This window comes from Montipora capricornis, chromosome 1 (assembly GCF_036669925.1).
Source record: "Montipora capricornis isolate CH-2021 chromosome 1, ASM3666992v2, whole genome shotgun sequence".
NCBI lineage: Eukaryota > Metazoa > Cnidaria > Anthozoa > Scleractinia > Acroporidae > Montipora > Montipora capricornis.
In genome coordinates this window covers 42,571,954-42,585,376 of record NC_090883.1, presented here as the reverse complement: position 1 = coordinate 42,585,376, position 13,423 = coordinate 42,571,954, and the positions used below count along the sequence as shown (strand labels likewise).

Sequence of the window (13,423 nt, the reverse complement as noted above, 5' to 3'; positions counted from 1 at the left end):
CCCGTTTCTCGAAAGTCCCGAAAACGTTTCGGGCCCGAAAGGCCATTTGTGAAACTGCCAACCGCTAGTTTTGGAAAGTCTATCTTTTAACATTTTTTAAAGGTAATAAAAGGAAAAATGACGGTGAAGTTTGATGACTTAAATTCTCTCCGTTCTTGAGATACAAAGGGAATTGTGACACCCGAAAATGGCCGTTACAGTTTCGGGACTTTCGAGAAACGGGCCCCTGGTCAGGACTATTGTAAACAAAGTGCCAGGAACGGTGCCTTAACGCCAGTTTTATGATGAGCCAAACCAAATTGTAGGCTTTGTAAACGATAAAAAAAAAAAATTGGTCCGAACTCAGTTTTTTTCTGTAGTGTAAATGGACCTTGAGTTTTCACCAAGTTTATTGACATAAATAAATTAACGGCTCACGTGGGATCTCTCCAGCCTTCATCTTCGTATTCTCATTACATTCGTCACTATCTTTGCTAAGCGTTGTTTTCTTTCTTTTTTTTGGTTTAAAGTAGATTATAACGTAATTTTATACTGTCCCGCAAAGACTAGCCGAAGCTTTTTGCGGACGAGACCACCGAGTCCACGATTAACTTCCATTAAGTTGTCAAATTAAAACATTTTCACTAATAAATGAACAACTCACCTTTCTGAGGTGCCATATAATAGCCCACAGCAAACACAGAGACACCACTAGCGTGACCTGCATGGGTAGCGTGACGGCAAAATAAGCCATTTGAATGCTGGCAGGGCCAACAGCCAGAAGATCAGCGAATAGAAACGTGTATCCAGGGGGAGCAATGTAAAGACAGCCGACCACAATGATTGCTGGCCCTATCCAGCATACTATGGATTGTATAAAGTGAATTCTAGTGGGGTGCTTGAAGACTCCTTTTCTGTGATGAATAATGACTGCATAAGTGTTTGCGATGAAACACATCGCCCAGAATGAAAGCGCCAGTCCGAAGAAGTGGGACGTAGCACCTGGAATATGCGAGAAAACAAATCAGCTTCATGCCATCGAACCCCGAACCCTAAAAAAATGCCATCGTTTGGCCTCCCGTCGCCGACAGTAGGGACTTCAAGATCTATGACGGCGACGTCCACGATAACGTCACCTCAAAATATAACTTTGCACTTTCTCAAGTCTTTCGCGCGATTATTCTATCTCATTTACGTCGCACAATGTGGGCGAAGTATCCTAGAAATAATTTAAGTACAAGCAGTTTCCAAGTAAAACAGAAAATGAAAAAAAAAATTCAGAATGGATTATCTTTACTTTAAAATCTCCCGGGTGCAACCGTTGAAATAATTGTGACGTGTTGCGATTGCCCTGTTGTTCGGACACAGAGAGCTTTTGTATGATAACAATAGAACAACCGTAAACGTGACATTTATTCAAGATGGCGGCGCTCAGGAAATTTAAAAACCGAAATAAGCTGAAATATTTCAGTTACAAACGCTTTATTGGAAAAATGTGATAGTAAACATTCTTTCCTGTGGTTTCACTGAAGCCATTTTGTGTTGGAGTGGAGACTTTCCTTTATCAAATACGTATTCGCGGTAAGACGTGTATAGTATAAAGATGCAAAACGCTGACCATAAACACAGTTTTAAGCATTGTTAATATGTTATTGGTTTTTTGAACTGAAGGGTTCCAGAGCATTCCAAGAAGTTTAACAACAACGAGCGGCAAAAACTGGTTGAGACTTCCCCTCCTCTTAATGTTTCCATCTAGCCCCCTCCTCCTCAGGCAATTTCTTAATATTTTTTTTATCACTAAGATTTCATTTTTCCGTTACCAACAGTGAATGGGGGAGGGAGGGGAAAGGGGGGAACTGCAAGTGGAAAACGTAACGAAATGGAGAAGCGATCCTCTCACTTATCTGGATAACTTAAGCAATTGTCTCTTATAGTAGACACCTGGAAAATTCTGGACCCGGTTGTTCAAAAGCCAATTAAAGCTAATCCCAGATAAAGAAATAACCAAGTAGTTTATTTCTCAACTCCCGAATGCTGTTCAACGCTGATATTCGGCAAAACTTTACATTAGAAGAAGTCAATCTTAAACAACAAAAATGAGCAAAACAAACTTTCACCAAAAAGTTGAAAACGTAAAACAGAAGTTTGCACTAATCCTTGATTAAGTTATTCGGCTTTCGAACAATCGAACCCAGGTGTCTCCAAAGGGGTTCGAACCCATGACCTTCGCGACGCCGGTGCAATCCTCATAACACCACCCCGGTGTGGCTAGCACATCACCCATGCGTACAACCATTTCACCCGGTTAATTGGCAGCCATAGACAACTGTCCCGGCCTTGTTAGGCCTCATCAGCTGGCCAACTTACCAGGCGTGTGTTTTAAGCACCCCTTTAAGTGGCAATTTCACTTGGTTGTGCTCATGCGTGGTGTATCGGCCACACCGGGTTGGTGTTATGGTATGTTCACCTTGCTTTTAATGCTTTTCCTAAGACACGGAGTTCCTCTGTTCAGGCTTACCTGAGATAATGACGGTATAAGAGGAGTGACCGCCCGGTTTCCAATACAACTCCTCACGGCAAAAGGATTTACCGAGTCCAATGCGTATAGGGAGCATCCTGCAGAAAGCTAGTAAGATAAAAAAAAAAAAATCCAATAAAACTTATAATCGATGGACTGCGATCAAACTGTATAAACTAATTAGGATAGTACGCGCACTCTCATTGGTCAATGGCTGTGTTTAGATGAGAGTATGTAAACACGGCTGTGACATCACACGAATTTTGATTGGTAATTCGGAATCCGAGATAACGACGGGATATCGACGTGTAGATAATTCCTTCACAAACAGGAAATATGTTTTACCGTTTAAACCCCCCAAATCACTTTTTTATGTGCTACATAAGATACGTGTTGTTAGCAAGCCGAGTAGTCATTTGATTCACGGCCGAAGTAGAGCTTGACGCTTAGGTCTAATTCGTGACGTAAGCGAAACAAGCAGTCATGTGATTCATGACCGAACTAATGCTAGAAGCATGGGTCTGTTCATAAGGAGACAAAACTTGTTTGTATTTCTGTTTTTAAAATGATCATATGCCTCATTACCTGCATTGAATCGGATTGGGTAAGAACCTAAGGATAATTTTGAGCATCACGCAAACTACATATTAAGGGCGCCAAAGTTGATTATTACTTTGTAAATTGTTCCTCGTTTGAAGAGAAAAAAATACAGGTTCCAACTGAAAGTACTTTTCTCACTTTATTTCTTATAAATAATGTCGGATAAAACAATTATTGATTTTCGTGAGGTCCGAAATAATCAAGGTCGAGGCAAATGAAATCACAAAAATCTCATCCAATAATTGTGACGTCAAATGGGGAAAAGGCCAAGCTTCTCGCAAGGTTGTTGTGTCATCAAATGACTGTCAAAGAAATTTTTCAGGCTTAACATGGCAACAACTGGTGCATGAGCGTAAAGGTACCGCGCCCATTCTGTTCACATGATAAGACCAAAAGGCGGTGAGGTAGCCGCATGTTAGTTTTCATGTGCTGTGGCAGGTAAATGACGGTATATTGTACCAGACGACTTCACTTACCAAGTATGATGCAGCAAACTATAATGTGAAAACGCAAAACATGTGGGAACTTGCGTCTACAAATAAAAAAAACCCGAATGAAACATTTCAGTTTTATGAAAACGTATTCATACGGCGAGACAGCGATCTTTCTGAGTGGGAAAAAAAAGCCCTGTAGCAGAAACGTTTTAAAAAAGTTGAGTGACAAAGGATTTGAGAATTTTCTCGTGAGATCTGCACAAGCGCAACTTTGAGGGAGCTTACCAACGAGGGCAAAAACGCCATGTTAGCCAAAATCACCATATATGGAAATAAACCGCAATACACCTCCAAACAATAGCTAACAATGGTTTGTGCTCTATATGTGGGCAAGCATAAATTATTATCCCAAACGACTTGCTACTGGTATTTTGAGATTTCGAAGCCTGACGAAAAGCTACCACTCGAATCACCAGGTTCGAAATCATCACCTACTTCTATCAACCCGTTTGGCAGAATTTTTTTTTTTTTTTTTGTATTTCACCCAGTAACTGAAACAGCAGCAGTTTCTTTAGAAACCAAACACGTCTAAAGGCGAAGGACCCTTGCTAATAGGCCATTTCCAACTTTATGCCTGCCTCCTCTTCAAAGCGAGTCTAAGCGCAAAGTTTTTCTTATGAAAGTTAGTTTTCATTCACATGCAAAGTAGTACTAATTGCAACCACAAAGCCTTCGCGCTTTGAAGAGGAGGCAGATATGAACTCGGAAATAGCTATTCGATTTCGGTGTCTGAGCGACAATGGCGGAACCAACGAAAGGGTTCCCTGCAAGCGTTCTCTGGACTAACGAGTAAGGGAAAAGGGGCCTCTGCCATGGGTCGAAACATACTGCGTTGAGCATGCGCGGCGGTTTCTTAGCGACCGAATCCTCACGTGATATTTCATTTTGTGTGGACTCACTTAACAACAGCGGAATCACTGTAAAGGGATGCGCGGGACACAGCGGGCTCAAGTCACAGTAAGCAAACATTTCATGGGGCATGTGGTTTGAAGAGAGCCGTCCAAGGTTGTGGACGGCGGTTGGATTAAAGTGAGTTTGGACCAATGGCAGAGGCCTCCTTTTCAGTACTCCTCAGCCCAGCAAAGGCAAAAACAAAAGAGACTTCTGTCAACAGGGAAACGAAAGGGTTGCCAGGTAATTCCGTAAGTACTCCACGACCCTCAGTCCATCTCATTCACGTAGTACAACGAGAGTGATGTACCCCCGTAAATGGGAATGACGGAGACGGCGTTAAAGTAAGAAAGATAAATGAAGAGATTCACTGCTATCTGATCAAATTGCCATTCAAACCCAAACGTTCGTCGTTTCGCGTTGTTGTTTCCAAACACGGCAGCAAAATCATAATGTGTGCCACATAAAAAGCACGATCATTGTTTCTTCTCGTTCAATTTAATCTAACAGCTAGGCTTCGTGTGTTCTTTGAGAGTTAATTATGAAAAAAAGAATAGTCTTTTGTAGGCAGCGAGAACAAGCACTAGATTGTTGACAGAGTCAAATAAGAGCTAGAAATTGAATTTTAATCTAGTCTAGTATTGGTGACTTTCAATTCCAATTGAACGGATGAACGAGTGTATGGAGTATGTGGACGCTGGAATCGAAACTAATTAGGTGATACAGAAAAGTACTTACAGGTTTTTAATATTAACCCAAGTTATAAAGGTGATAACTGCAGCGATGAGTATTAACCAGAAACCAGTCACTACAACACCATAGTATACTCTTTGGATTAAGGTTGATTGCGACGTCCAGTTGCACGGCGGTCGACATTGGCCGTTATCTTGATCGAAGACCAGAGGCGAGTTACATTGGAGTGGTATACCTGTGGCAAAAACGAAAAAAATTCTATAAATTAACTAGACTTGTAACTGACGAGCAAACACTAGTTTCAAGTTAACTTGATTAAAGTATGAAAAAACTGAAGAGTGATTTTTACCTCGATGAGATGTCTTATTGATCATTTCCTCATTTTTGTCCAAGAATGTTCTAAAAGGATATAATGTTAGTAGGATCAATATAAATGGAAATTGCTTTTCAAGTTGTGCTAGTCAGGAAGAATTCACATCAAATTGCAAATGCAAATTAACTGAAAAAAAAAACTCGTTAGCCATCAAGACAAGTTTGATATTTGAATTGGAATGAACTTTACATTAATTTATGTCTGATAGATGTTATGGGGTTGTCTTAAGTTTATAAAGAATCTGGTGCGTCGGTCAATGAACCCGAACGAACTTTTTTTTCAATCGAATGAGTTCATAAAAGAACTTTGACCATCGTATGTAGATTTAAATGTTACACCGCATGTTGGGGCAACGCTATTGGTAGGAGGATTAAAACCAACCAAGACAAACGTAACTTGGTTTTGATTGGAACATAGTTAATAGATGTAGGCTGGTTATGAAACTCGACAAGTTTCTTTGTTTCATTTTTTTGTTTGTTTTTTTGGCCTTGACCCGGCACAAAACCCGACAAAAAGACGTTTTTTTCGGCAGGATAACCAATCAAAAGCTTCGACTAATTTATTCGAAATTAACTTGCGAACCAAAAACAAAAGATTGTGCAGGGTCACGGTCAGTTCAACATCTAATTGCGACTGTATTGTTTCCTGCTTTTGAAATTCCCAGGGTTTCATAAACAGTCCCTAGATTAACTATAAGAAAATCTAACGCGGAGAGATTTCGACGTTTCGAGGACATCCTGTCATCATTATCAAGAAAATGAAGAAAAAAAAATTTTTTTGAAGAAAATTTACATAGGTAAGTAGTCAAAAAAACTAAACCAAAAACAATAGTCTATTGTCCTAAGTCAGTGAATCATCCAGTGACCTCACACAAAGGAAACCCAAAGTCAAGTAAAAACTTTAGCACGTTTTTACTTGACTTTGGGTTTTCCTTTGTGTGAGGTCACTGGATGATTCACTGACTCAGGACAATAGACTATTGTTTTTGGTTTAGTTTTTTTGACTACTTACCTATGTAAATTTTCTTCAAAAAAATTTTTTTTCTTCATTTTCTTGATAATGATGACAGGATGTCATCGAAACGTCGAAATCTCTCCGCGTTAGTTTTTCTCATAAATTTAATAACAAAAGTCAATCTTATACGTAGATTAACTATGATTGGAATAAGGTGTTCCAGGTGATAACGCGTAGTTATTTTTAGGACGACACCTCATTGGTCAGTTAGTTGGGAGTTTAAGCAAAGACGACAGTTGCAGCAACGACAAAGCCACAAAGCATACGATTGCTTAAAAAGGAAAACTACGCCTGCTACTCGTGCAACACGAATTTCCGTGCACTTTTTTGCCGTACTCCACAAAACGACAACGTGAACATTGTACACTTAATGTATGGTCCCGAGGGAAACAGTTAGTTTTGTTTTCCCTCGGGACCAGACGTTAAGTGCTTTGTTATATATTTAGACTTTTCCTTCAACAATCGCAACAAAACATCTGGAGCGGGCAACAACTGCGGAAATGTATCCCGGTCGGGATACATTTGAATTTTATCGGGGGCACGTAACCAATAATCAACCGATCACAGTGCTAGTTTTGTTGAGTGAAAGTCCAGATATACAACAAACAACATTGTTGTACCTCATAACTGAAATGTTTTTTTTTTTTTGTATTGAACGAGAACGTATCACGTGACGCGCCTCAAAACCGTGTAACTCCCTTGGGCGAACAAAACTTACTAACTCCCTAGGGAAACAACAGCTTGAACCTTGGACTTGCAAGTGATCAGGACATTCGTCTTGAAAGCGCGACAAATTTGTGAGCGCGTCCATCGCGATTTTCAAGGAAATTCGGAAATCTGAGTAGTTTTCAAATTTTTTTCAAGTGATGGCCGCGACAAAACGCTTTCACGTACGAAGTGAGGAAGAAATACAGCAAGTTCTACGAGACAAAAGTTGAAAGTAATTATTGAAGGTAATTGTTACTCCTTTATATTTGAGATATTTGATCTATAATTAATTAAACTAGTAAGGATTATACTCGTATTTACTTTGGTTCATTTTCAGTTGTGGAGCTAGTATAACAAAACACTTAATGACTGGTCCCACGGGAAACAGTGAGTTTTGTTTCCCCTTGACCCTCAACGTTCCCCGAGGCGTACATTGAGGGTCCTCACTGTTCCCCTTGTGACCAGTCATTAAGTGCCTAATGAACCATTTATTTTCAATTTTACTTTAGAGCCGTTCGTACCCATTCAGTTACAGGATAGTTCGCCCGTATTGTACAACTTGAACAAGACGGAATAATCGCGAAATACTTGCGTTAGCGCTAAGTTGGTGACGTTTTCGTTAACGTTACCGTTGTCCTTGCTTAAACTCCCTCGTGTCAAAATGGAACGCGCGATCATGGGAACAACAGATACGGCATCGGCGCAACACGGTCAAACAATAAATGGTAAATGATTTTCAAGGTGCACTGAGTTTGCGCTCTCTTAATTACTCAAATTCACTTGCTTTTCAGTGATACTGGGGCAAAGCCTCTTTCAAGCCAGTGTAAATCATACCGGCACGACTAAGTTTATCAGACTGAAAGTTGTACAGGTGCGAAATTCTCATAAACGTAATAATGATATCATGTAAAAGAATATGGAGCTATAAACAAGACCGGGGATAAGCCCGCACAGAAATGACAGTCGTCACTTTTGTAATGCTGTCGTATTTACATCCTTTTGGGTCGGGCTATCTCAAATTCTACTTCGAACAACGCTGATCAGTAGGTGCGTCTCTAAGTGTAAGCAATTACAAACTTATGAGCAAATGGTATAAATTCATTAAAGCTAACACCCCCGCAAGAATACATTCCCCACTGGTCACGTAGAGAGGTTTTAGTATTAGAGAGTCCTAAAGGAGGATAAGCCAATAGCAGTTGATGCCTACATATTTACAAATATTGTAGACCTGTCGCAAGTAGAAATACCACATGTCTTATAAGATAACTATGCACACGTTCCGACACACAAGGTCAATAGAGGTTGAATCTTCTTGAAACAACTGGGGAAATAGGTTATTTTAAATTTTGTTTGAAAAATTGTCAGGTAGGATTCTTTTATGGCAATTTTACCGGGGGAAAAAGGTGTTTAAGAGATCTGTAACGTCACCTATTTTTCAGTTATATTGTCCACTAGGGACAGGTTTTTAAATGCTCAAGTTGTCTTCCCAACACACCAATGAACAGCCAGTGGTCGTCGCAAGGTGCTTTTCATACCAAAGCACCGAACTCCTCTTGCCACAAAAAAACTGAAAAATATGTGCTCTTCTGGAACTTTTAGTCTGAAATAGAGGGGGCTGGAATTTCAGACTATTCTGGAACAGTGCCAAGAGATATTACATAATGTATGTACGCATTCGAAAAGAACGTGCGCGAGGAAAATGAATCTGCAAGGTCACTTTTCCTCCAATTTCCTATAGGAAATCGAACAATTTTTATCTACAAACATTCTGTTTGAACGTTACAATTGGGAGGTCCACTGAACAATTCTATTGTGTCGCCAATAACGTCATTCTTAAAATGCACTACTTGCTGACAGAGGTTAGGGGCAAACAGTACAACGAAAGTGTAGGTTGATTCAAGTAAATTACAGAATAACGTAAGGATCATTAAAATTCAAAGAACAATAAAAAGGAACAAAGGAGAGAAACTGCTTAAAACCTTTTTTTCTTTTGCTCCTAAAGGGATTTGAAATTTGAAAACTGTATGCTCGAGTCTATCGCAGCGTCGATTTGGGCACTGGAACAAAACGAGGGCTGTCGTTGACTTCAGCTCCCTCATATTTTGTCATTTAAATAAATTAGGACTTTCGATTAGACTACGCTACAAGGCCATTGCGTTGATGACAATTGTTTGAATGAATATATACCATAAATGGGCGCAATCGATGTAAAATACGCTATTGTTGATTGGTAACTTTAAGAGGGGTATTACTGCGCCAAACAGTCTTCTGTTGTCACGGTTGCAAAGTGTAGAAATGAATCTCGTTTTAGAAAATTTGGGCTATTTTTGTCCCAAACGTTTTGCACCTCATCTAAACGACACACCAAAAATAAAAGATTCTTCTTGAAAAATACCCTTTGGTATCTTTCCTAAAATTTCAAGGAGTAAGTGAATGAGTTAAGTTTATAAAGACTGATTTTGGTGCATTTTGACCGTAACACAAACATGTTCTGTTTATTTTAATATGTATCGTGATTCCAAACATTGGCTGTACTGATTTAAGAACTATGTTCCAATGAGTTATGCTCATCATAAGTTTAAGACCCTTTTAAGTATAAAACGTTTACAGAGTTACGTATTTCCCGTTAAAAGGTTTTTCATTCCCACCCTATTTCGTAGCTTTTCCGACCCCGCAATTTCCACGCGCGATTAAGTTGCAAATGACGTGGTTCATATCATAGATGATGGATACTTCCTGGAGCAGAGACTCAGTAAAGTGTTCTACCAAAAAAACTTGAAATTACTGCGCGGAATCAAGGCCTAAGATACTAGGCTAAAGAAAAGAGGTAATAAGACCTGTCTTGCTCATCTTGAAGCGTTGACAACAGTGGTAAATAAAGGTAATCTTGACACCTCTGCAACTTTCATTTCCGTTGATATTTTTCGTCATGGTTACTGCCTGTTTTTTTAACTGTTCGCGTCGGCAGAACAAAATGATACTCTTTCTTGCCAAAAAGAACTAAATGTGGGCGTCTTTGTTCAACTGACGAAATTTGGAGATATTTAGGACCACGTTTAAGGCCGAAGGCAAAGGCTTTATGCTTCAAATCAACGATATGTACTTTATTTAACCTCACTGTCTTCCTTCAATGCTTTTCTTTAGCTGGTAACATGAAGCAAGTTATTAAAAGAAGGGCTAAAATAAAAGATAAACTTGTTTGTATGGATAAAAAGAATATCGCACTCAAAGAAAAGGTAAAAAGAGATATGCGTGTGCAAAAAATTTAGACGAAGCAAAAAAAGTCCTAAAATGATGAGGAAAACATAATTTTGCGGAATTTACCCAATTCATCGTAACTTAAGTCAAAGGATTAGCTCAATCTACACCTTGGAGATCTTTTTGGAGAATGCAGCTTATAACGGATTTGAAGCCACAAGACTAAAAATATATGTTCGGATTATTTTTATGAATTCTCTTATTAAAAACGTGTAACGTACACACTTGAGAAAACAAAACAAGAGCACAGTTTCGTCTTACGGTGTTACTGACGGAAGAAAGCTCTCTCAAAGTTACGATTTCACAAAATGATTCTTCACAACAAAGATGAATGTACATTCCGATTTATGGTGGAATTATGTAATTGGAGTTAGCTTACAAATCCAAGCGATTTGAGCATTGTCTACTGATTAAATTTTTTCAGTTTTTGTTACAAGAATAAGGGCCTGATTTAATCTCAAACTGATGCTCGAGGAACAATATCAGTTAATGTTATAACAAAGCACAAAATGCAACATATTGTGGAGTGATTTGAGATCCATAGTAATTTTCCAGAATGTTTTGGTCCTCCAGGGTGCCAAGACAACAGACATTGTAGAAGAACAATGGAAGCTTACTCACTCGTTAAAACTGGAATGGGATGGATGTTCCGGTCGAAAGATGTAAAATATTGTAGGTAGTGTTACGGCTGCAACAAGAACCGACTGAACCACGTAGTAAGGAACATTTTGCCAGGGACTTTTCGTCGTCTTCCAACTCGCGCATTGCTCAGACCTGGCAGATTCCATGGTAATTGAAGCAAAAATCCAGTTATTCAGTGTGACACATAGAGTAGTTACCTCTCTAATTCTTCCGATTTTATCCACTGCTAGAAAACGAGAACTGTGGAGAAACAATATTAAACACGGGTCAAGAACTCGAAGTACCGCGTCACACTCTGCTTGCAATTGTCTGCGGATGTAATGTTATCTCTTTTTAGAGCGACTATTGACACAGCCCTGTGTTCTGTCATGCGTAAGTTCTATCTTTGACAAGTCGAGCGGAAGTGGGGAGAAGGCTATGATAATTAATTGCGGGAAATGAGAAATCTGATGGAAGTGGTTGACATGTCACTTTAGATAACTTGAGATTCGAAAGCAAACGTGTGTTGAAAATTTGAAAATTTATTCAAATAAGGGGGAGCGCCTATAAAAAACGTACTTATAACCTCGCGTGCATTCAAAGACACCACGGTTCAGTGATCACCAATTTACAACGAACTCTTAATAACGCCTTCCTAACCGCAGTTAAAGATTCGACACCACCTACGGCTATTTCGTGATTCCAGTTTTCGGAGTAAGCATTGTGTTCTTAATTAGAAATTGTTTACATGCTCTGGCCCGACGTTTCTTTACAGAAGAGGCTTCTCAAACTGTTTACTCCGTTCCAAAAGAACAAAAAAACAGCTGGCATACCTTTATTTGGAAAACGTTGTGACGATTGTAGGATCATCGCTGGTGTGTAGCGAAAATCCCTGGTAAGATATGATAAATACGGTTTCTCGAACTCCCATCGCATCGATGACGGCGCTAAACGCAAAAGAAAACTAAATCAGAATCGAGCGTACTTATTCTCTGAAGTGAAAGAGAGATCAGTAAGTCAGTAATCAGTGAACAATGTTGGCGCAGTGGTGTGAACACTCGTCTCTCAACGATATGACCCGGGTTCCACTCTCAGACTCGGCGTCTCATGTAGGTTGAGTTTGTTGGTTCTATATTCTACCCTAAGAGGTTTTTTCATGAGTACTCCGGTTTTCCACTCTCCTAAAAGACCAACATTTGATTTGATTTAAGTTGATTTGTACAGTGTTCCCCAGTCATTATTTCATTTTATTTCATATCCTTACATTGGGGACTACACAAAAATATACTGACACCGCGTGTTCGAAAAGAAAACCTTCGCCCCACTGTGTAGTAGCCTGTTAACGAGCAACTTCCGGTTGCATCAACTGGCTATTGATGGCTCTCTCTCTAAAGATTTTTGTTGCTGTAATTTCGTAATGTTTCTTTCACAATTAAATATTAATAAAAAAACAATTACAAATTACTCGACCTAATACAATTACAAAACTAACTACACTTTTACAGCAATTACACTAAACTCATCTTCACTTCATCGGACAAATATATTCAACTGATGTAAAAACAAATTCGTGCCAGAAAAAGTCGAGGACACATATGCAGAACATGCATTACTACGAGCTAACACATAGCAAAAGTTTCTCCCTATTCTTGAAATGTTTTTTTTTTTTAATCTTTATCGTTTCTCAGCTTGGATAGCTTTGATCTTGGCCTTATAAACTTGTAACAAGGGATGCACAATATTCTATTTACACTTTAAGATACAATTTAAAGAGCTGCCAGTATCACATGATTAAAAATATTGAAGTCATCTCCCATCATTGAAAACTCCAAATACAATATCCATTATTGTAAAGGGTTGTAATTAATTTTATATTTGCTGAGCCAAGCGCCGAGGGCTTCCCAGAAAGTCCGACATTGTTATTTCGCTATCATGAGACGATCAACGGATTCAGACTCTCGATTAGAAAGGCACATTGAAAAGGCGACTGAGTCATTTTAAATCTAAACAACTTTTCAATCATGCAAACACTGTATGATTCAATATTTTATGTTGGAATTCTCAGATTTTAGTTTCAATCGTAACTGTAATTATACTGTAAGGAGTATATTTTTTCCAACTGGTTTAAGGACGTTCGCGCCAAAATCTTCCTACGGTGAGATTTTCTTCATTTCTCGCCTAGAGTTAGGTCATAAAGTACTTACTCCAAAAATGAAAAAAAAAATGGGGGTCACCGACTTTGTTTCGGAGAAAATGGCAGTGGAAAAATCCGTT

At 39.1% G+C, this 13,423-nt stretch overlaps 1 protein-coding gene across 2 annotated transcripts in view; it reads right to left on the bottom strand.

Annotated features, from left to right (window-relative positions):
- The window catches only part of LOC138044912 (uncharacterized), an 18,032-nt gene extending 5,854 nt beyond the window's left edge, over positions 1-12,178 (bottom strand). Inside the window, exons 1-7 of one of the 2 annotated variants that reach the window (XM_068891302.1) lie at positions 11,983-12,178; positions 11,150-11,410; positions 5,525-5,574; positions 5,221-5,410; positions 3,574-3,629; positions 2,498-2,605; positions 644-981 (exon numbers count right to left, since the gene is read on the bottom strand). In XM_068891302.1, the coding sequence (XP_068747403.1) occupies positions 644-981; positions 2,498-2,605; positions 3,574-3,629; positions 5,221-5,410; positions 5,525-5,574; positions 11,150-11,316 (909 nt within the window). In that variant the 5' untranslated portion in view covers positions 11,317-11,410; positions 11,983-12,178. Of the gene's footprint in view, positions 1-643; positions 982-2,497; positions 2,606-3,573; positions 3,630-5,220; positions 5,411-5,524; positions 5,575-11,149; positions 11,457-11,982 lie in introns of those variants that run through there. The other variant, XM_068891296.1, reaches the window with a different exon arrangement.
- Positions 12,179-13,423: the final 1,245 nt, after the last annotated feature.